General features: G+C 37.7%; 1 protein-coding gene across 1 annotated transcript in view; it reads left to right on the top strand.

Annotated features, from left to right (window-relative positions):
- The window catches only part of MED13 (mediator complex subunit 13), a 55,122-nt gene that overhangs the window by 12,761 nt on the left and 17,805 nt on the right, over positions 1-24,556 (top strand). Inside the window, exons 3-9 of the mRNA XM_063342346.1 lie at positions 894-1,062; positions 15,477-15,622; positions 16,696-16,893; positions 17,809-18,003; positions 18,965-19,127; positions 19,431-19,541; positions 21,566-22,249. Coding sequence (XP_063198416.1) covers positions 894-1,062; positions 15,477-15,622; positions 16,696-16,893; positions 17,809-18,003; positions 18,965-19,127; positions 19,431-19,541; positions 21,566-22,249 — 1,666 coding nt within the window. The remainder of the gene's footprint in view (positions 1-893; positions 1,063-15,476; positions 15,623-16,695; positions 16,894-17,808; positions 18,004-18,964; positions 19,128-19,430; positions 19,542-21,565; positions 22,250-24,556) is intronic.

The raw sequence follows: 24,556 nt of genomic DNA, 5'->3' as shown, positions 1-24,556 counted from the left end.
ATATACTTCTAGGGCCTGTAAACTATGTTCAAACACTGATTATGGGCCAGAGTGGTTGAAGAGATTACAGCTTCTTGTAATGAATCTTGCTTTCCGATTTGGCAAATCAACTTGGCTTGTGTAAGTTAGATTCCACGACCCTGATTTGTGGGGCACACAAGATCTCAATGTTTCACTTCAGAATCCTATCAATATGAACTGGGCTTTGTCTTTCTGCGTGCTGTTTTCCTCTTCTGTTATATGTATAGATCAGAAAGCAGGACTAGCCTGCTTAAATATCTGTGCTTTTTATTCTGAATTAAAAAGAAAAATTGCAGTTGTGAGAGTCTTCTGGGGAGAATCAAATTGCGCTTACACATTTTCTGGGTATTTGTTTTCCCCTCCTCTGGCAAATTGATAAACATAAATATTGTTGATCAACTGACTCTTAGTGCCCTGCTTTCTTCAGTCAATGGTAGCTAGAGACACTAGGATATATTAAAAGTTTGTCTTTGGGCAATTTATTTTTAAGCATAATTGTCGGCTAAGTCTTCAGGATAAGCAATTCAGACTACCCAAAACACAAGCCATCTTGCAGACAGATATACAGTGATTTTGCAGGCTGAAATATGTAACGTACTGGTGCTCGCTGTTTCCTTTTGTGTACAAATAGCTGTTGAATCTTTTTTTTTTCTTGTGTGAGACGAGATATTTTTATAGCTGATTACTTTTAGCAGTTATAGTGTTATAATGTGAGTAGAGTTATTATCTGAATGTTACAGGCTTTTTTTGGTTGCATGTGATGCTGTGAATGTCTTAAAAGCTTGTGGGAGAGAAAATGATATTGTGATATGTGCATGAAATAATAGGATGGAATTCAGTGCTAATTTATTTTTTTTCCCTTTGCCTTATAGAAGAGGAAGATGGTGTTTGGGAGAATGGACTTTCTTACGAATGTCGCACTCTACTTTTCAAAGCCGTTCACAACCTGCTGGAGAGGTGTTTAATGAATCGGAATTTTGTACGCATTGGGAAATGGTTTGTGAAGCCTTATGAGAAAGATGAAAAACCTATAAACAAAAGGTAGGATGTTTTTTATTGCTTTATTAAAGAAGTTATACAGTTTATTGAGGCTTTGTGCTGGAAGAAACGTTTAATTAAGAGCACTCTGTGATTTGTTTGGGAACCCGGATCTCTGATCTTTCTTGTTTTTCTTCCTTTTTGGATTTCTTCAAAACTTCCTTATGATGAAAGGAAGTAACACTAAAGGTAGTAGTCAGTCTTTTCTGTACTGGTACCCGTATACAGATGGTAGATAATAGGGATATTGGAAAAGAGCTAGAGTCTTCTAGAAAGGAATAAAAGGATAACTGTGTGAAGAGATCTGCTGTGGACTTGCCAGTATAGCGACTGGGAAGAATTCTGATTGTAAATACTAGGAAAGGCTCATTCTTTGAACAGGCAGCATCTAGAGTGCTATTTACAGGCACCACGTGAGGTTTGGATAAATTGCATCTTACAGGAGATGTTGAGAAGAGAGTTTGAAATGTCAGCTCCTGATCAGAAAGAAGGTTGTCTGGGAACACTGGTGTTATAAGAATACATGTGGCCTCCACATTGAGGGGGAGGAGGGTGAGAAGAGAATTTTTGATCTAAATTGGAAGGACTTCTTCTCATGGTTCTAACATGGTTTGACACGGTCTATGTTGCCTAGCAATAAATAATGAAATGAATAAAAAGTAGGTTAGCTGGAACAAGTTTAATCGCTGTTCTCAAATCAGCTTTTGAAATACAAAGTAATTTAAAGCTTAGACGATGGTGGTTTTTTTTTTTTGGGGGGGGGGGGTTGTGTGTATATGTATGTGTTAAATGTTGCATGCAGGAAATCTTGAGATCAGTGGCTTTGCTTTCTGGGTGTGGAGTTGGCCATTGTTGGTATCTTCTGCGATGAATTTAAAGTTGAAAGAAAATTAGAGCTGTTTGGGAGCAAAAGAAGCAGAAGCACATGTTTGTGTGTGTTTCTGTTAGTAGCTGTGAACTGCTGCTTTTAATTTAGGTATAAGCTTGTCCTTTAGTTCTAGGCATCTCTTTCTTCACTCTGGTCAGGGCAAATGTTTCCTCTCTGGGGTGTCCTTGTCCATCCATTTCTTCTGTGTGTTGTTGCTATAAATCAATAATAAAGAGTTTACTTTTAACTATTTAGACCAATATTGTCTTGGCACAGTCTGGGCTTTCCTCATTTGAGGAACTGGTTTTCCAAATGGCCATTTGAAACTAACATTAGTTATGTCATGGCATCTCTTATAGTCATTCTGTAAAGCTCTCCGCAGCAGCTGGATAAGCTGATGAAAGCTTTTAAAATAAAATAGTGGTGTTTGTTTAATTTGGAGACTCTAATTCTTTTTTCAAGAAGGTCAGAAGATCAGCATGCCTAATGAAAATAACTGAAGGAATTGTGTGCTTACCCACGCAACTACTTCATCATAAGCAGTCCAGAACTACTGGGAAAAATATGTGGAAAGATTTACACAGATCCGTGTAAAACAGTCTCTTTGTAGAGAAATCTCAATGTTTCTGCTGGATAGCTCAATACTAGGTGATATTCTTGTGATACTCTGAGTACTGGCTTTTGTGAAGTGAAGTCAGGGGAATGGTTAACATACGTGCATACTCTTGGCATATTTGGCTCATCCCTTCTGGGAATATCTATAATTTGGATAATCTCTCTGGAAAGTTAGGCTGTTCAGAGATACCAGTTCAGGCCTCTGCCGCTCCCAGCAGCTTCCTGTGGGAGAAATCCAAATGATTGAAATGGGTGCTTTATGATACCACCTCTGTAGCTAGAGAGTGTGTCACTCTATGGTTGAGGAGGAAATATCAAGTGGAGTGGATTTTGGTCTCTTGTATAAATTGGAGTACTGTTCTAGTCCAAAGGGACGTTTCTCTTTTAACAAATGTTGAGCATGGCATTGCAGCAAACTCAAAACTCAACACTCAACATAACAGGACTTGCAGCCTGCCTAGAAAATGCTCCGAATGTTCCACCCAGGGTGCTAATATGTTTCCTAACAGGCAGCTGGTATTAAGATTTAGTTTTTGTTTGTTCTAGAAAATTCTTGCATATTTTTCCTTTCTTAGGATCAATTTAATCATCAAGATGTACACTAAGTTTTATCTTTTTTTGTAGTTGTGGCTGACAATTAAAAACCAAAACAAACTACCAGCAACCCCTCCCCAAAGCCATTCTTCTGTTCATGATTATGGCTGCACGTATCTTAAGAATCAGAACAGTTTTGAAGCTATATTTTTGTCTTTTGGGCATTTTTGCTATCTTTCAACTAATAGGAATAGTAATATTCATAATGCTATTCTCAGAAGCACGTCATACTAGCTGCTTGATTTAGGAAGAATAGTCTTTTTCAGAAGACTTTCTGGTTTTTCCTCTGTTGGAAATGTATATATCTCCCCGAAAAGTAGTGCTTCTCCTATGTAGAAGTGGCGACAGATGAATGTGGCAGGTATTGCATCTGTTATAGGGATTAAAGCCTTTCTGTTCAGGAAGGTTGTAATTACTTCTTTATATTGCTTTTGTTGATTAAATGTATATCTCATTCTTAAGGAAAAAAATGTTGCCTGTGATGGTGTTTGATATATTTTTTTATTCATCCTTTCCTCCTTAGAAAACACTGAATAGTGTGAGAAGTACAGGAAGAAACTGTGTGTACCCAAAAATAGGAAGGCTTTGCCCCACTCTGGTATCCCGGCATGAGTGTTGTCTTCATTTCAGACCTTGTCACCGTTATCTTTAGTGCCTACTTCCATCCCGTGTTGCTATGTATGCTTTGCTTTCTTTGGGACTCTTCTTTGCGTTAACATTCAGAAACTCTGCGTATAGAATTCACATGCCTATATAATTTAGAGCTATTTAGTATGCTGGGGATACGAAGTCTGCTACCAGCCTGCTTCAGATCATAATTTATACTACCCTGCATTTTGGGGCTTGCTTGGCCACTATAGAGACTTGTTCTCTGTGTATTACAACTACAGATTTCGATAAGGTTGGTTGTTCTTGCTGGCAGTCTTTAGTTCCAGAGACATTGATTAGAGACTGCGCAGTCAGTGCTCTTGACAATGGAGGCAACTTCTTAACGTGTGCTTTCCGGAGCTGTGGTTGGTCAACGTGCAGGACTTTAGTCCCACTTTTTTGAAGGATGCATGGAGCTATTTCTTTAATTTGAAGCTGATCCCATCTGGATTTTTGAGTTCTGCTTGAAAGCATGTGGTTCCAGAATATGTGAGATTTTGTTATCTGTTCTCCCAACAATGAAAGTCAGTCATGTTGCGCTTTTTGCATGTATGTGGTAGTGCAACAGACCTAAGGCTGTGATTTCTGATAGGTGTTTGGCTGGGATGACAGATCCTCAGGCAGCTGTGGCTTCCCGTCTCTTGCTCTGTTATTTTTCCTCCTTGTTAAGGTTATATTAAAAAAAAAAAAGAAGTAATTTTCATTGTTGTGTTGCATAAATTTTAACTTTAATAGGACAGTCCTTAATGTTCATAAACTGATGCCAGTGTGGCATATGAAAAGGTGACCAAGAGAGTAAGAATTAGATGGTTTTAGGAGTCACATCATTAAACATAATTAAACCCTGAACACTTAAAACAGACAAACAAACTTATTAAACTAACCTCATATTGTTGTTTAATACATCTTAAAAATTTTGCTATGGAAAAAGTAAAAACCTGAAATGTTTGCATTATGCGGTCACATGCTGCATGTTGACAAGGCTGCAAGGTAATAACCATGACCTGCTCTTCCCTCCCTCCCCCTACTTCTCCCCAGTCTAAAACCAGCATTCGAGAAAAGTGAGACAGTCGTGTATTTGGTGATATTTGATCTGTTAGAACAAGTCACGATTGCCATGCCTGAGGAAACTGTCTGAGGTTTCCAAGTATGCCAGTTCCATTTCTGTTTATAGATAGGACAGGAATGGAGCGGCTCACTCCCTAAAGTGGGTGCAGTGGTTTTTTTCTTGTTGCTTGTTTTCAAGTAGGCGATTTTCAGTTTTCAGGAATGGACGATGGGGGTCAGCAGAACAACAGTAGAATAAAAGACTAAAGAGAAGGTTTTGCTAATGGTCTTAGATGTAACCAAACAGGGAAAAAAAAATCATTGCCTTAGTATTTGTCACAACCTTTTTCAATCACTTAAAGCAAGGTAGATTGCAGAAGCTCAATAACGTGGTTTAAATGACTGCATATTAAATTACAGAGTTTGACGAATAGGAATGTCTTTCTCTTTTCTCCTTTCCAACCTATTGTGTTGTTATTGACACGTTCAGAAATATGGTTGTCTATGCTTTATTCAAATATCCACCCTTTAAGTGTATGAGACAGAGATTGTGATCTGCTGCATCCAACTGCCTGTCTACCTTTTCTGGTTAGACTGCTCAAATAACAGCCTTTGGATGAGACTTTCCCTCTTGCCAACTGGATGCTAAAATAGTAGTGTATACCTGGAATAAATATGATTTAGGAAATTTGTTAGATTAAACACTGTTTTAGGTACAATTCCGTAATGAAGATTTAATCTGACACCCTAATGAAAGTATGAAGTGCTTACGTGGAGGATATTTCTGAAGTTTTAGTCATAAGTACAACTTGCTAAACTTTAACGCAATTGAAATACCAGTAAGCAAATAATTGAGTAATGCTGATTTTGTGGGAGGATCTGATAAGACAACTGAAAAATCTAGACTACTAAAAGCTACTATATTATTTGTATAGTTGCTTTCCTCCCCTCCTTATAAATAGGAAATAATATAAGCAATTGCAGTGGGTGGCGAACCAAAACTTGTGTCTGACAAGTTCGCTTAAACAAAATACAAAAAACCACCACACACCCAAAACAAATTAAAAAAAAAAAAAAAAAAGAAGAAAATAAAAAAAAAAAGCCAAAACTCCACTTGGAAAATTGTAAGTGATAAGCTTATCATAGCTTACAAAATTAAACTTGCTGCACAGGTTTCACAGGTAATGCTGTTTAACATTAGTCTGTGTACAGGATTTTATAATGCCAGCCCACCGTTATTTTATTTTTTCATGGAAATACTATTTTGTCTAACTGATGTAAATAATAAGTATATGACTTCATGGGCAATGCTGAAAAACATTCTAGATATAAAACCCCCCAAATTTATAAGCCTTTGTACATTTAGTTATCTTGACTTGAAAGGGTGCTTATCATAGTTATGAATAGATGTATTTTTTTTCTCTCTACCTCATCTTGCCAGGAGGGAGGTAAAAACCAGCCACAATGTATGTGATTCCCCGGTTTGGTGCGAGTGTGTAGGCAAACCTGTAGTCTTGGATGGCCGGGACTGGTGGGGCTGGTGTTTTTTGTTGTGTTTTTTTTTTTCTTTCATTTGGGTCACTGCAATGGTCTGGCAGCCTACCTCGGAAATGTTTATGTTGATAATGTGAGAGCAGTTACTCTGAAAGAGATCAGCTATTGTCCCTTTGGTCTTCACTGCCCTGAAGACAAAGGGAATGCTCTGCTTTCAGTCCTGAGCACACCTTTCTGCCTTATCCCCCTCTTTGGCTACCTTTTTCCTATTTCCCATGGGCTCCTCTTTCAATAGGAAGGGAGTACTTTGCTTCTTGATCCCTCTGGGATGGTGGTGTGAATAATTAAGGAAGAGAATGAGGAGACTTACAGGTGCTAAACTCAAAAACATCTTCATACTTGAGAGAGTTAACTATACAAGAATAACGTGTACCCACAGGTTTTGCATTTATTTCTATATATTTAATTTGAAACCTTAATAGCTGGAACTGTGTGGGTCTTCCTTGATACTGTTGCAGTATTTTCTGTTAGGTCTGCTGGACTGTTTTTTTGCGGGGTAAATTTCCTCCCTGTGTTAATCTTCAAATCAAACAATGTCAACATTTTTTTACAACAGCTCTAATGAGCCTGTTCTGGCATCATGTACCGGCAGGAGAGCAGGTGATGTTTTTCCTTTTACTGTAGACAGCTGGAATTGAGAGCTGCTGTAAGTAGGACAGTGCAGGATAAACAGCAGGAGCTGAGAGCATTGATCACATGATTGTCTCTTTGGAATATTGGGTTGCTACAGAGACTACAAGCAGACAAATTTAGCACTTTACATCACAAAGCAGTTTTTTCTTATTTAGCTTAAGTTACAGTGGTAGTTGGTTCATCAGGAAGAACCAAGAAAAAATGATACGGCCCATAGTTTTTAGCTTTTAACAATAAATCTGTGCTCTTTTTGTTCACTGAACAATAAGATAATACAAAAAACATACAGATACTTCAGATTTTGTTACATGAAAATTTTATAATGTGTTTCAGTTTTGAACTTTGAAAAAAATCTGGTTTAACAAGATGTTTGTAAATGTTTCAGAATGAGCAATGTATTGAAAGCTGTTACACTTTGAAATGGAGTAATGTCTAGCTATTATCTGTTTTCCAAATATGTTCTGGATTCTTATTCTTTATAGCATATGTATATTTCATTGTGAATGCTCAAGTTCAGATAATTGACATTTGCATCCTCAATAATTAGAGGATGCTAAAATGTAAGACGACAGGTTTATTAGTCTCATTTAAGTTCTGAAATACAGGAACAGGAGCAAACTCTTTGTAGTATTGCTTATAATTGTTTTATCTGGAGAAATAGATACCTTTTTTGTGTGTGTATAGATAAAGTTCTGATTGCATTCCAAAAAAAAATCAGCTTTGTTTCTTTGTAAGATGGCATGCTGTAGTTTTAGTAATGTACAAAAATTGCTCTTTGTTTCAACCTTGTTTTTATTGGGAGGAAGCTAAGCCCATTAATAGTGAAGTTAATTTAAAAATGTGGAAGTTTTTAGGGTGAATGTGACTTATTCTGGAATACAGGTCACTTGCTACATTTGTATTTGTTTTAGTGCACATAGCTTGGCTATGGAATAAATAAATATCATTAACTTGCAGGTCTAACTAAAATCAAAACATCCTCAGCTATGTGAAAAATATTTTGGAGAGCCTCTTGACAGTAGTCATTAATGATGTGCTTTGAACTGGAAGGTTTTTTTCCTACTTTGCTATTAGCTATGTTTTTTGCTTTGTGTTATCATCAAAATCAGCTTTCTGCTGTATTTACCTTCATGACCATAGGGAGTTACTCAGAGATGCTTAGAAAAATGTCTGCTGTTCCATCTTTTTGTCAGTAGCTAGAGAAGCATCTGTATTTTGAGACCTTATTACTTCATGTTAAGATACAGAATATGCAACTTGCTAGAAAATGGAGATGTGCATTTGTTTAGATTTCTTTGCGCTTTCACATGAAGGATATTAATGTTGCTGCTTGGAGTGCAGACCTTGTGATGGGGCTGATGCAAACTCTGATGTTATAAGGGAACTTGTAGCCAACGGCAAGAAAGGCATGTTTGTAAATTGATTACTGATGACTCAAACTCTTATAGAAAGTAGTGCTGCAATGTAGTAAGTCTGTACGATAGCATGTTCCTCATAGAGAACTAGGAACTAATTTCTCTTATCCTCCATTTCCCTCAGCCTCCAGCATGTAAAAACCAAAAACACACACCACCACCGCCCCCACCCCAATAACTAAAACAAAATCAAAGAAAGCTCCTGAAGTATTTAATAATTGACACAATTTGTGTACTTGCCTGGTGGTGTGTTTGCCTTTTTCTTTAACTTCTTAAATTAAGAAAACTCAAATGTTTTGCCTGGCAATTATTTTTGGTGCTGTGTTAATATGACAGCCTGATTCTAGTATTTTACTTATTTTATATTTAGCTTATTCCAACCAATGCATACTTAATTTCCCTCTCCTCTCTAGTCTGAATTAAGATTGTGGAGTTTCATAATTCAGGATTATGGATGGTGAGTAGAAGCTGAAGATTTAAAAATAAGAGCGGCTGTTGAAGCAGTATTGGCGTGAAGGCGGCTGCGTGGAAAGCTTCTCTTCATTAGTGCGCTGCAGTGTTATGGCTGTACCTGGAAGATGTATATAGGCACAGAGAACTATTCTGAACAAGCACTTACAAAGAAAAGGTGGTAGATGGGTTGGCTTGAGGGAGTTGCTTCTGCTTTTCTTCTGTTAGCTCAGAAAGCCTCAAGTGGCTGGCAGCTTCACTCTTTTTCTTCTCGGTGATGAAAAGCCCTAGAGGGTTGCCTGACAAAGAATGTAATGTATCGTAGAATAGAGGACGACATAGTGCATGTTGAGCATGTGGTCAGGTATGTAATTCCTCGAGATTTATTCTTTGGCAGTTAAGTTGTGTTTTCTGTCCTACGCTGGTTGCTATAGTGTGTCTTAACCTGGTTAAAGGAAAAAGAAAAAGCCAACAAATAACTGAATATGAAGGGTCTTGGGCCTTCATGGTATGTGCGTGTGTCACCTTAAAACTTTTTTCCATTTAACTTTTTATTTCCAAAAGAACCTATTTAAATGTAAGACTGTATTCTCCAGCCCAAGAATTTATTATAAAAGGCTACTGTCACCTTTTGAAAAGGAACCTCTTTGATACTTTAAATTTATTTAAGTGGCATACTGAAGTAGTCTGTAGTGAAGAATAACTATTTGGAGATACTTCTATTGGGGCAGCTCTGATGCATCAGTTGGGAACTCTCAGGTCTGTTGCTGCCGCTAAGTGTTGTCAGCCACTTATGACGTATTGATTCTTGGTCAAAACGCCCTGAAGGATCCTTCGTGCTGGCCAATGCATACCAGTTTTTGGCAAACATTTTATAACAGTCTGAAAAAATGATGCATATTAATTAAAGACTTAAAACTGCAGTTGATGTGTTTGTGCTCTTAAACAAGGTGTGTTCTATGCCACTGGAAGAGAAATGGTAGAATCTGAATTGTGACAGCCATTAGTTCTGGGACAGTAATTTTACTTTGCAATATCTGTTTTCCTTATCTAGGAAACAGTAGAAAGTATATAGTTTATAAGGCTATGGTAAATATTTTGGTGAGGTTAGCAGTGCTTCAACTTGGTAAGCCTAAGCCACTCTTGTTTCAACTCAGAAGTAATTTACAAAGACAATCTAGGAAAATATGAGGTGGTAATTATAAAAAAACAAACAAACAAAAAACCCAACAAAAAACCCCAAACCAAACCCCACCATTCAATCTTTCAGCTGAAACACTTGCATGCTTTTTTGAATTGACTGTTAAATGTGCTGTAGGGTTTTTTAGTTGGAGGCTTCCTCGTTGCTTCTGCTGTTGTAGTCTCCGTGCCTTTCAGCCGTGGTGTGGTGCTGATGTGAAGTATGCAATCTAGCGAAGAGTGGATTAGTGAGGTTCCAATGCAGCTAGTGTTTGTGAAGCACTTTGAAGATATAAAGCTCTACGTAAGTACTGATGTGGAGGAAAAAACAGACCTAATTACCTTTTATCAAGAAGGTATTTTCAGATTTGCTAATGGAGATGTAGAAACTTCATGTATATATAAATTTTAGTGTGCTTTCCCCGCCTACCTTTCATTTTCCCTTACAAAGGTGGAAGTAGAAATCGTATTGAAATTGTCCACATCAGTTTCTGTTTCTTTTCTCATGGAATCATAATCCTTTGTCTCTGAAACAAAAACATCTTTGTTTTGTATCATTAGAGTGAAGAGGGAGCATGGGGGAATCAAAAATATTTTTATATAAATGTATTTTAATGGACTATAGGTGAGGACCGAAAGTTGCTTAAAATGGCATTACTTCCAAAGAGTGTGTCTCTCTCTGTTTTGTTTGTGTGTCTTTGTTGTTTTTTTAAATTATTACTTATTTGATTTTTAGAGTTGCTTTCGTTATTGGAACTCATTCTGACTCGTATACTTTGACCAAAACTCATAAGAATGCTCGTTCTGATGACACTTCACAACATCTGTATTCAGAGATCAATTGGAAACAGGATTATTGGTATTAAAGTTCTGTGATAAGGACTTTATTGAAATTAAGTTAATTAGAAATATTAATGGAGTAACTTCATATTCAGAGTCAGGCAAGAAAATGAGATTTTGGTAGAACTAGGGTTTGATTTTTTTTTTTTCTCGGAATTTTCTGTTAAAATTCTGTCTTCTGCTCTTATGTATGCATATGCACGGATACCTGACTGTAATTGTAAAAGTAAAAAAAAAAAAAAAAAATCAAAAAACCCAAACAACAAAGCCCCCCCCAACCAAACCAAAAACCCAGGAGGGGATATCAATACTAGCTTTAAGAGAAGCTACTATTTTTTTTGCTGTATCTGCACCTCGAGGACTTCTCTGATTGTCTCTGCATGCAGGACAACAGTTCTGAGCATTGAGGTACAGGTATTTTTTTTTTTTTATATATTTCAGTTGTGAGTTGCTCTGCACAAATTATCTAGTGATCTTCTGAGCTATTTAAAAACTGTCTGCAAATAAAAGCATAAGATGAACTCTGCATTAGCAGGGAGGAAACCACCAGCTTGCTTTCTGTTATTGTGTCCTTGACTGCATTGTAAAGGTAATTTGCCTATTTCCCCCAAAGTGACAAGTAAGTAAATTTTTGGCTTGATTAGGATTTTTGGCTGTGAGGTGAATTATTGAGGATAGGGGAGAAAGTCTTACAGAAATGGTGGAGATAGATATATCTTTTTTTTTTTTTTTTTTTAATAAGTTATGGTAAGGTTTGAGAAGATTCCTCCGAAGCTGAGGTTGAGACAGCATTGGGTACTAGCAGTCAGTCTCTGGAAACTTTGGAGAATGTACAAATATATTAATTTGTAAAAATAAATAAATAAAATAAAAAGCACGCGTGTTTAGAGAGTTTCTTGCTAAGTCCATAAAATGGTATATGTAGGGGGATCCAGTACCTTAGAGCTTAACTTAGAGCTCTGGTTCTTTGTTTCTCTTCCTTCTTTTCTCCGCTCCCCTGCAAAGAGCTTCAGTATGGTTTGTTCTTTTTTTTTTTTTATTTTTTAATTAGCATTTTTCATTGTGTTTCTTGTAATCATTGTATGTGCATTGATATTTCCTTAAGTTTCATAACCTAACAGAAATTATGATGTTAAATGTGAAGAAACAGTTTCTGAGCATGACTAGCTGGGAAGAAATCTAATGCTATGTTTGAGTACGTAAAGTGTTGGTTTTGCCTTTCATGTTAACCTTCAGTTTGAAGAAGACTCACGTTTTCAAGAGATGCTGTGCATACCATGTGGAAATATTTTTCCTTTAGCTGGAGTTTAAGGACAGCACTGGTTTTGCTGGGTATTTCTGCTACGAAACAATATTATCCTATGTGAATAAAATGACTTCGCTGCACCTCTGAAAGTACTAAAACAAAAACCTGAGGTGGTGTGCATCACTTTGCTGTTTAACACTTAAATTTATAACCAGAATTAGTGAAAATTGTGTAATGCTTGGATTTGCTAGACTGAATTGTACCATAGCAGATCTGCTCTCCGTGCCATGTCTGCATGCCAGCGCCGGGCAAATGATGTCAGTGACAACAATGGCTACTCTCTTACGTTATTATTTTGTTGGAAACTTCTCCCCCCCGCTGAGTGGAGGGAGAAAAGAGTTCTAATTTTGGGGGGAGGGTTTTGTTTGCTTTTTTTTGATTTGGCTTTTGCACGATGACCTTGGATTTTCCTTGCTACTTCTTAGGACTAGTTTTGCAGTGTAATGAATTGAAATGCTCCTGTTTTCATGCTGATGCTTCTCTTTGTCTTGGTTTATTTGAATTCCATCAGATTATGCTGCAATTGTCTGCCCTTTATCTGTGTAATAATGTGGTGTTTACAAGAGACATAGCTTAATTGCATTTAAAGTGTATTTAAAAGAATATGTGCTTTTATTTTTAAACTTTGTCTTACTTATACTAAGCTTCTAAATTGTTATCTGTTGCTCAGAACCAAGAACACTATCCACTCTTTCATCTTAAACCATGCAATATGATTTTAAAATAAAATTCAATTTGAAAATCAGTCTTCAACTATTTGCATAAGGATTAAAGTTTAATCAGATTTCCATATAGGAATTTAGTGGTGTTTGCTAACCGTGCGACTTCACTTGAACTTGAAATCATCAACAAGATGCTTAGCTCCATCATTGCTGCCTTTTGGAAACTAACTTTTGCCTTTGGAAACTAACTAACTGGGATTCCTGAGCAGTATGTTATCTCATCTGCAGGGAGCGTTGGGTCCGGAGTTGGATTACTGAAGCGGTTGTGCGATGTAGTTGTCGATGAATAGTGATAATTCACTTAGATGTCTGGACCTGGCTTTTCTTGTTCCTAAACCACAATTAAAGTTGAACAGCGGATGAGCATACCACCGCAGACTTGATGCACCTTGAAAACTGTTATCCCTCAGCCGCTTAGAGCAGTTCCTCATTGAGTTCACTTCATGACCAGCTTTAAGTTACTGTAATAAAAAACATGCTGTGCTTCCTCTTCCTCCTTGAACGGTTTGTGCGTTCTCTCATCCTTGAAGTGTTTTAGGTCCCTAATTTGAAATCTGCTGGTAGGCAAACACTGGCCTTCTTTCTCCTCATTGTGGTGACTACCCCAGTGGCTGCTCTTTCACTTTTTGGGGCGAGAGTCAGTGAACCGATTTGTCTCTGTTTTCATAGATTGAACAGACTCTGACAATTCCAGAAACCTTTTTTTTTTTTTTTTTTTTATTTGTTCCCCTTACTATTTACTGTCCCACCATCTACCTGCTGGTGGAGGAAAGCAACATCTTGGAAGTGACACTGAAGATGTGTCCAGTAACGGTTCCTGTGGAGCTTGTATTTTAATAGTGTTCTCAGATGCTTGGAGTTTGTCAGTTCTTGGTGCTCTGGAGGTCTCTGCGTGTCTTTTTCAGGAACACAAAACTTGCTTTACATTCTTATGCCGTAGACTGAGAAATGCAAGCATATCATGAGGTCAGAGAGCGTGCACGCCATCCTGGGCGTTAGTTGATGGGGTCTAATTTTATTTTTGGGGAAATGGTGTTGCATTTATACAGTAGTTCATGGAGTGTCCTTTACATTTGACCTTACAAAAAAATGCACTAGTATCTGCTATTTTGACTGACTTAGTCTGTCTCTCTCAACTTGTTTCATTCTTATTTTTTTTATTTTTCCTGAGACTGAGCAGGTTCTTGATGCTGCCCTCCTTATGGAGAAGGATTTATTTTCTGTTCAGTAGTTTATGAAGTACTTTCAAGGTTCTCCTTGACTTTCATTCTTCTGTTCCTGAGTTGGTGGACCTAATTTAATGTCCAATGTGAATAGCATCTTCTTGCTTTTAAACATCTGTTCTCTTCCTATGGGAGTGTATTAGTCTGGCAGGCACTTGAGATAACTTGTAGCTAATATAACTGAAAATTGCCTGTACAACTTCCTTAAATAGAAAAAAAAAAAAGTTTTTTCAGATGGAACTGGGTATGAAGATGTAATTCTTCTGTGGTGTCCTGTCAGGCATCTGCTTTTTTTGCCTTCCTGCTCTATTCCTGCTCTTTAATTAAAATTGGTAAAATATATTTTATATAAACCACTGAAATGATTTGGATGCAGCATAAAACATTTTGATAGTTGTACTTGCAGGGGTTTATCTATATTTTTGTAACAAAACAACAGCTAATAGAGCTGCAAAAAATGGGATGATCTTGGGAGGTGGAAGATTTCATGGAGTTGGTAACTAGTGACTAGTACAGCACCGTGAAAACAGCACTTAATTCAGAGTTATATGAAGAAGATATGTTTATTGTTGGGGTGTGTGTTTTTTTTTTTTCCTAAAGCACTCTGGACTGAGAGAAGCTATTAGTGAAGCATCTGATATTAAACATTGTTACTTGCTTTAATTACTTTAATTAACAATGACTTAAGCTTTGGGGTTTTTTAAATTGATTGTATCTTCCCTTTTGTGTGTAGGTATGTGATTTCATTTTTAGTTACTTTATTGGCTTCAGGAGCACGAAGATAAGATTCAATTTAAAAAAAAAACAAACCAAACCCAGTGCTTCTCAAAGCTGTTGCCATTCTTCCTGCTTGTTGGCCTATATTAAATGTAAATCTTAAAATATAAATACTGCTTAGTAGACCTGTGACAGGAGAACATAGATATGACCTCATTAAAATTAATATATGTTCAAAAATATTTTATAGATTTAAAATAAATATATAAAGTATAAAAGTATTAAGTTAATTTTCTTTCTCTTGCAAAAACCTGTGCTTTAAATTTCCTCCAGACTTCAAGATATAAAATATTAGTCTAAAGAGGTTGAAAACTGAGCGTCCGTTGTTTTCTAACTGATTGATCTTTGGTTTTGTCACTAATGCTAGAATACTTTGTAAATGCTCCAAGGGAACGTGTATTTAGTGTTTTCCAGCTATTTGAATAGAAGGGATTTTTGGTTACTTCCTTAATGAATATTTTGGAGAGGAAATGCCTTCAAACTAGTGAGAAAACCATCAACTTATTTGAAGTTCTATACTTAAGAATTTTTTTTTTCTTTCCCCAGCGAGCATTTGTCCTGCTCATTCACCTTCTTCTTACACGGAGACAGCAATGTTTGCACCAGTGTGGAAATCAGCCAGCACCAACCCGTGTACCTGCTCAGTGAAGAGCATCTCACTCTCGCCCAGCAGTCCAACAGCCCTTTTCAAGGTAGGTTTGACCAGTCAGTAGTGAGTATTAAAATAAATCTTTTGAGTTGCTCAGAATGAGGACTTCTGGCAGAGTGGAAGTGGGAGCTTTATCTGTTTTGTATTGATTATGCGTTCTCCCCAAATGTCCCGTCTTGACATAGTCAGAAGCCAGCTGGTGTGTCTCAGCTCTTCTGCAGGTGGATGATTTCCATACTCGTCTCTTGGCACGTAGCTAAATATTTTTTCTTGATGATGCAATAAACTTAATTTCCAAGTACTGTCCTATTGGTGACTTAAATATTTTGCTTTTTCAACATGCTTTATAATGCCCACGTATCTTCATCAAGTCCCCTTTTAGAAATCCATTTCTGACTCAATGTACTTAACCTATTCACTCCCCCTACCCCTTTTTATTTGGCTCTTCCTTGCCTGTAAATTCCTTTGGTTCCACCGGCAGATGCAGGCTATGCTCTTGAAGACAAAGGAGCGATGGGGCCTGAGTCTGGTTAGTGGGCTGTTTGATCTTTCCCTGTCTTAGACACACTTGTCTTGGCTATAGAAATCAGTTCTCCTGCATGACCACACACTGCCCTTGTTTGTTAATGCTCAGTGTCCAAACTTGCTTTTTGAATGCAATTTAACAGCAGCTGCGCTTTCCTAATATGGACAAGACTAAACACGAAACAGATTACTTCCCTGCGTATACATTGTTGTTGTAACTGTACCAAGCAGAATGAAAGGATGAGGAAACATCTTAACTCTGTCAGAATTTGAAATAGTGTTTCTTTATCCCACCCGTATGTTAGTGACTCCTTGCTAGCCAAGATGAAAACTTGCTTGTTGTCTGTTTAAATAGATTAATTTGTAATTGTTATTGTGGTACTTTGATTCTTACAGTACATGCACACATAACAATGTGTACCTATTACCAAAAACTTGTGCAGTATAGTAAAATGTGATTAGGTTTCATTCTGACTTACGATGGTAAATTGTTTATTTGGTGTGGCTGATAAAAACGTAATGCTATTTCAGTGGGGAAGAGTGAATTTTGTTTAGATATAATCTCCAATATATTTTTATTTATCTTTTTAGTTATTCTAAGTCCCTTTGGATTAAATGGCACGCTCACAGGGCAGTCATTCAAGCTTTCTGATTCATCGACAAAAAAGCTTATTGGTGAATGGAAACAATTCTATCCTGTCACATCTAACCTGAAGGAAGGATCTGAGGAAAAACAAGAAGAAATGGATTGGGAGGATGATTCTTTAGCAGCTGTCGAAGTCCTTGTTGGTGAGTGCTCTGATTACCTTTTTAATTACTGAACTGGTTAGGTCTTGCAAAATTCTGAATGCAAAATAGCCCCATTTTATTCTTTTTTGCAACTATTTGCAACTGCTGTCGATCTTTTGTTTCTCTGTTTAATGCTCAGGTGTGTTTAAAATGAGTTGCTGCTTAAAGTGGGTTTTGCAAACCTATTAGTAGGAGGTGTTTTTCTTCGTGCTGTAAGAAGCACGATTATTTTTTAACATAAATAAGAGACGATCAAAAAACCTTAGACTATCACTGTTGACATCTGAGGTGCATCAAAAGCATGTTGTACTGTTTCAGATTCTGTGCAAATTCAAACAGAACAGACGTGCCTTTCAGGGATGTCTTCAAAACCACAATGCTGGAGAACTTAATGTACTCAGGCACCGCATTTATCTGCTGCTCTTCCTAAAATCTAAGCCCCTGGGATGCAGCAGTTTGTTCCTCTGCTGTGGGCTATTGACCTTTGATTTGCCAACTAATGTAATCATTTCTCTGTAATGAGTGTTACAAGCTTGTATTGCAGCGATGGCTGGAGACCCTGATGATGACGGGGAGGGGAATATTGTCAGTTTTACATCAGATACTAAAAAGCATTTTCTTAGTATTCTTTATAAAATAAAATGGTAGAAGCAAGTAGTAGCATGTAGATGCCAGGGCTGTCTCTGCCTGTATATGCAAAGGCCTTTTGATTCATTCACCCAAGTCTTCTGTATAAATCAATCATAAAATAATGATAAGAGTGACAACAGAGACCTTTTGTCCAAGGACGCTCCCTTAGTAGGTAGAAAGGGTACCTAAACTTATGAGTGACTGGCAAAAATGAGACATTTGTTGGTGATTTTAAGTATAAGTTTTTGGTGTACAACTGTAAAATCGACTTGTTCTTTTTCTCAGCTGGTGTGCGAATGGTGTACCCAGCGTGCTTCGTTCTAGTTCCTCAGACAGACATCCCAGCTCCTAGTACTGTAGGGGCATCGCACTGTTCTACCACTTGCTTGGGTGTCCACCAAGTGCCTGCTTCCACAAGAGATCCTGCCATGTCTTCAGTAACTCTGACCCCACCGACATCCCCAGAGGAAGTTCAAACAGGTATAATAAAATTTGCTTGTGTATGTGGGGAATCGTTTTGATGGCTTTTCCTGTTTGAAAGGATTCAGATATTCTCTGGTCAACTGACTTGTTATCAAAAATCCCGTTGCTCTAGTCATAAGTCTGTTGTAGTAAAACCAATTTTTATCGTTCAGTTGTGGGCAAAAGTAACTTGAACACTTTTGTAAGTTGCTGAAATGAGGATTGTGTTTGTAGCTGATGTTGTTATCCAGTACTTCAAATTTCTGTAGTCAAGGATTTTTTTGTTTTGTTTTTCCTCTCTGTGTGTGCTTGTGTGCATTCTGGCACAGCTTTATAAACCCCATTGTGCGCAAGGTAGTGAGCAATTTATAAACCTCATTAGCGAGCAAGGTAATGTTTTCAGCCTTTTTCACAGTCCAAGGAAGATTTCTTGGTAGTTAAGTTTCCAGTAAGGCTGTGTGCCCTCTGAAGGGTGCGCGAGTAGCGGTTATGGTAAGCAGCTTTAAGTCAAAGCGGGTAAGGCTCACTGATAGTTTCAGGTGGATTTACATACAGCTCTTGTGCAGAAGAGGTTTTGTTTATTCCCCCCCAACCCTCCCCCAGTCTTCTGTTACCTTAGTTTCATGCTTTTTTTGAATAATATTGTTAAATTTGCTAACAGGTAGCTTTACTCAAATTTTCCTGATGTATGAGCAATGTTATTTTCTTTTTCAGATCTATAGCTTCTTGGAAGATCAAGAGTAGCCAGCCCAATTATAACATAAACATATATGGTACTTTTTTTTTCCTATGAGAGGGAAACATGTTATAATAATCGGCTACTATACCTAAATTTTCTATTTGTTTTTATTTCCTAACATTGAGTTAAGAAGATACTTTTCTTCCTGAGGTGTTCCTGTGGTGGCTGAATTGGAGTCATAGTGGTTGTGAGTGTATTGCCTCATTGCCTAAAACTCTTTCCTCTGGTGCTGCTTTTCAGTTGATGCTCAATCTGCCCAGAAATGGGTGAAGTTTTCTTCAGTTTCTGATGGATTTATCTCTGACAGTACTAGCCATCATGGTGGCAAAATACCTAGAAAGCTAGCCAATCAAGTGGTGGACAGAGTTTGGCAAGAATGCAATATGAACAGAGCACAGAACAAGTACGTACTCATTTTGTGAAGCTAAAAATACCCATGGTATCTTGTGCGTTTGTTGTAGAAAGTAGTTCCGTTAAAGATGCTGTGACTGCAAGTAGGAGGTGCTTTACTCTTAGTAATAAAAAACTTTAAAGAAGTTAATTTGTTCCTAACTAGTAGTTTCTTTAGCTCACAGTTTAATATGTTAGTAAAAGGCTATTTATAATTTCTTTGCTGAATCCTGTGCCACAAAATTTGCTCTTGAGGTTTGACAGAAGGAAAGAACATCTATTGATCCCAAATAACTCTCCCGATATTGAATCATAGGAGGAAGTATTCTGCTACATCAAATGGCTTGTGTGATGAAGAGACAGCTGACAAGGTAGCATCCTGGGATTTTGTTGAAGCCACGCAGAGGACGAATTGCAATTGTTCAAGGTACAGTACTTGGCAAACCCTCAGTCCAACAATGTACACTGAGATTGAAGTGCTCAGGAGAGGGCTTGTGATGACTCCTTTAGGAGTAATTAAACAATAGCTGCTTGTAGGAAAGCTGTAACAAAATTTGTATCTCATATCCTAAACGTCATTGTGGGTCTTGAAACTCTGCCCAATAAGATAATGCAGAGTTCTTATTCAAGTGAATCATCTGAGTGAACCTACTGGCAGCTCAGTGACAATTTCTGAGTCTTAAGCTGGAATTCCTTAGGCCTGTACATGGGTAGAAACTATCTCATAGGCAACTTTCTCGGGCTGCAATGGAAAGGGAATGCCTATTTATTTAGGAATGAAGAACCTTTTCTAGACGGCTGTGGCATTAGCCTTGAAGGGAGAAAGCTGTTTAATCACAGCAAGACGATTGCAGCATTGTGTCTTGATGAATATGAAAAAAACCAAAACAACAAACCAACCCCAAACCTGCTTTACTTTTGGGGAAATATGGCATTCCATGTGTGGTTGTATATGAAACCACTTTTCTGTGAGTTGATTGCCAGTATATATTTTTTATATTAGTGGGGGGGAGGATCAAAATACAAGGGGGAATTCTGAATTAACCTCCGGTTTTTGTTATGACTTCTGTTTTGAAACTCTGCATTGACACAGACTGTTAATAAAGGCGTTTAAAATAAACGGAAACGTTAATTTCAGTAAATTCTCAGTTTTTGTACTTATGGCAGAATACTAACCTTTAGGTGACTGAAGTGTTGTAAAGGTTTAAATGCTTTCTCTGATTTAAATGTTACATGGATTACCTTGCAATGAATATTGGAATCTTAAAAAAAAAAATAATGAAAATGTCTGGATGGTGTAGCATTTTGAAAGAAACACATTTTTTCCTCCTTTATTGAAATGGTTGGTTTAGGTTCTGTGGCAATACTTGTGTCTTGAGAAGAGCTGGGAGATGCAGGCAGATTAAATATTCTGTTCAAGGAGAACTTAGATACGATAGCGCTAGTTAAGAGAAAACAATCAATTAACTGTGTGAGATGTGTATTAGAAATATGCAGTTGCCTAAAGAGAAATTGAAAAGGCTTAAAACCCCTTATTTTTCTCCATTTTTTTGAATTCAAAGCAACGAAAAATGTGTATGAGAGTTTAAAGTAAAAATAGATTTTGATACCACTCACATTTTATTCCTGCCTAATCCTGTGTTTTTGGGTTTTTTTAATACAAGTTACATGGTTACATCCTTTTTAACTTTCTTAATGGAAGAGTGGCAAAGAATAGCCAGACACTAAGGATGTACATGCAGTTAATCATAAACATTTCATTCTACACTTTAGTATTTCATTCTGTCAGATGATCTAGAAAGTTGGCATCTTGAACTTGAAGATGAAATGTTTAAGCTCAAGTGCATTTATACTGGAAAAAACTAACTGCACTAATGCAGTGGAGACATTAAGGTTTTTCTTTTTTCTGCCCTTGCTAAATTTGTAGGTAAATAGCTACAAAAGCTTCAAAATAATAACTTTTATAGGACTGAGCTTGTCTTCTAGATTCTTGATGTCAATTTTCCACTCCTTATCCCATAGAAACCCGGACAGCACTATTGGTTAGTACGGATGCTTGAATTCAAGAAGTCATTCACTAATTCATATGTTGTTCTACTGAGTCGTCAGCGTTGGCAGAAGTTAAAAGCGACAACGTGTTCATGTGACTATCTATTTCTGTTAAAAGCAGTTATAAAATACTGTCCTCAGTTATGAGGACTGTGTGTTTGGCTCATAGGACAGCTTTTCCAGTTTTTAAATGGTATTCTGAAATCTTGCAATGCTACTCAAGTCTTTCAAATTAAGTTACGGTCAGAAAGAGGCAGCTTCACTTCAGAATGGTATCAGTTTCAGAGTTCTATAATTGGCTGTTTAGTGGCCTAGAAGTGGGTTCTTATCTAGGCAAAAAGAACATGATAGACGTATTTGAAAGATTAATGTGAAATATTTTCCCCTGTATTAATTCTGCAGGCACAAAAATCTCAAACCAAGAAATTCAGGTCAACAGGGGCAGGCACCACCTGTGGGCCAACAACAGCAAGCAGCTCCAAAGCACAAGACAAATGAGAAGCAAGACAAAGGGGATAAGCCACAGAAACGCCCTTTGACTCCTTTTCATCATCGTGTATCTATCAGTGATGATGTTGCCATGGAGGCCGATTCAGCAAGTCAGAGGCTTGTGATGACTGCACCAGACAGTCAAGTGAGATTTTCAAATATCCGAACTAATGATGTAGCAAAGACTCCTCAGATGCATAATGCTGAAATGGCAAATTCACCTCAGCCACCACCACTTAGTCCTCACCCGTGTGACGTAGTTGATGAAGGGGTAGCTAAAGCTCCTTCTACTCCTCAGAGTCAACATTTCTACCAGATGCCAACACCAGACCCCTTGGTTCCCACAAAAACAATGGAAGACAGACTTGATGGCTTGTCTCAGCCTTTTCCAGCTCAATTTCCTGAAGTGATAGAGCCTACGATGTATGTTGGTACTGCAGTGAATTTGGAGGAAGATGAAGCTGATACTACTTGGAAGTATTATAAAGTTCCAAAGAAAAAGGATGTGGAATTCTTACCACCTCAGCTTCCAAATGATAAGTTGAGAGACGATCCAGTAACACCTGCTGGACAGGAAAATGTAACATCAGTTACAGAGTAAGTAGTACCTTATACTGTAGTAATAATGTGAGAAAGTGAGGAAACTGAAAGGCCAAAGGCAGTAGTTTCTTATTATAAACAACCTTGTCACTAAAGCATAATGTTGTTCTCATCAGCTCGAGCAGTAATGCTGAGTGTGTGAGTGTAACTATCTGTGCTGTCCAAGAAGATAATACTTGTGAAATGTGAGCACAAGGCACAGACAAATATGTAGTGAGACTTTCCAGCTTCTTCTCATTACAACTCTGGTTTAGCAGATGGCAATGAAGTTTGTTTTTCCACTGTAAAATTAATCTGTAGCCAAATTATGCCTATTTGGGACTTAGTGTCCTGTCCCATGTGTCTGAGTCCACACTCCCCCCCCCCCCGAAAAAAAACCCCAACCACTTCCTTATTTTAATACTTGGTTCATTATTTGAAGAAAGCACGGATGGTCTCAGCTGCAGGCTTACCCTCTGAAAGTTTCTTCTGCCTCAGTTCTGCTCTTGTCTTTATTCAGATGAGCTCTTAGATTTTGAAAGCTGGTGTTTAAATGGCTGATGGGAACAATGAGGAAGCTAATCTGGTTTCCTGGAAGATGTTAACTTTAATGTAGGCTGCAAGTACTTTCTAATATCAGCAATTTCTCTGTGGAACAAGTAACATAAACTGGTGGTCTTGCACATGGCACGTTCTCTCTGTGTTGCTGTTCAAAAGGCTTAAGGTTTTTGAGGTTATTGAGGTTGTCAAGAAAACAAGTGCCTGGTGTGCCTGCTGTTACTGCTCTTGGACCTTGGATCATACAGGAAACCCTTGTTCATTAACCAAAGCTTAGAATCGTAGAATGTGCCACCCATTGCACTGCTGTCTGGGGACAGTCGTGCTGTGGTGGTCATGCCTAAAACAAGATTTTATTGAGCATGGATGACCAGCTCCGGTGGATGGATTTGAAAATGTTGTTAGCTGTGAGGTGGTTCTTTGGAAAGCTTATTTCTAGGAAGCCTTATGACAAATTAAGAATCTTTCTCTCTTCTTTCTCATACCACGTAGTTGACAGGGATGTACAAGGCAGCGAGGAGGACTCTGAGGAATCGCTGCCTTTTTGTGTGCAGAATTTCAAGGTTGAACTCTTTAAATTGTTCTGTATCAGACTTCCCTTTCTGTCTGGTGTCTCAGAGGAGAAATGTTAAGCCTATTTTATTCTAAACTCCAGATTAGTGTCTGCATCTAGGCTGTCAAAAGCCCCACTAATTGTGAGATGCATTAGTTTCTTCTGGGGTAGCATTTCCTTTTGGATAGAGGCTTGAGAAGGGAAAGAATAGATATGTTGGAACCTGTGTTTGGACTTGAAGTATCCTTCTGTCATCTTCATCCTTGCAATGCTCCTTTTTCACTTCATGCGTGACATTGCTGTAAATGCTTCTCACTGGACATTCTGTTGCTGTTTGGGAGGAAGAGGGTCTCGGAGCAAGAAGAAAGTGTGTACCTACATTAGTCTGATACTCCTGAAATACTGGTCTCGTTTGAAGGAATATCTTCCTCACATGGTGCCTTTTGTATACCGGGATACATAAAATACAGCTTGTTTAGTGGCAGAAGGTGGAGGGGCATATGTATAGCTAATAATTATAGCATAGTTTTCTACTTGCCAGTGTCTCTTTGCTGGTGCAATGTTACATCTGTGAAACTAATAATCCTGACACAAAAACTTAATTTCTGTGTACTTACCAACTCCATTTTTAGTTGCAAATGTTAAGAGAAGAAAAATGCTGACAAAAGCAAATGTGTGTTTGTTATTCTCATCAGTAAATTAGATATTGGTGTGTTGCAGCTTCATTTGTATTGATAGAAGTGATATAAATGACTACTAAACATAGTGGCATTTGTGTGCTTTAGTGGGGTTATTGCTTGGGCTTTTTGGAGAGCCAGGCTGTGTGTGTACAACAGCGTTGGTCTGTTTGTAGTGTCGGACACAGCAGGTATTGGGAGGGCAGGCATACTTTCTACGTTTAAATGGATTAAATGTTCAGGAATTAGACTCTTAAAACATGGAAAATTCAGGTTTAATAACTTCTTTCTGATCATTTTATGGGACGTGGATGGGGGAATGGCAATGAGTAATTTTTTTAACCTCGTGAGCTTCTCTTAGTGGATATAGATGGTTTAATACATTTGTACTTTATAACAAATGACAGCTATGACCTGGGATACATTACTAATCTTTATCTGAATTGACAGTGCTTGAGGAGAGATGGGCAGAATGAATCACACTGCTGTATCTGACGTGTGTAAGGAGGTTATATTAAGTGACTAATGATTTAATCT

Source organism: Chroicocephalus ridibundus, chromosome 7 (genome assembly GCF_963924245.1).
Source record: "Chroicocephalus ridibundus chromosome 7, bChrRid1.1, whole genome shotgun sequence".
NCBI classification, from domain to species: Eukaryota; Metazoa; Chordata; class Aves; order Charadriiformes; family Laridae; genus Chroicocephalus; species Chroicocephalus ridibundus.
The sequence above is the reverse complement of the archived record's forward strand: the minus strand, read 5'-3'. Positions and strand labels throughout refer to the sequence as shown.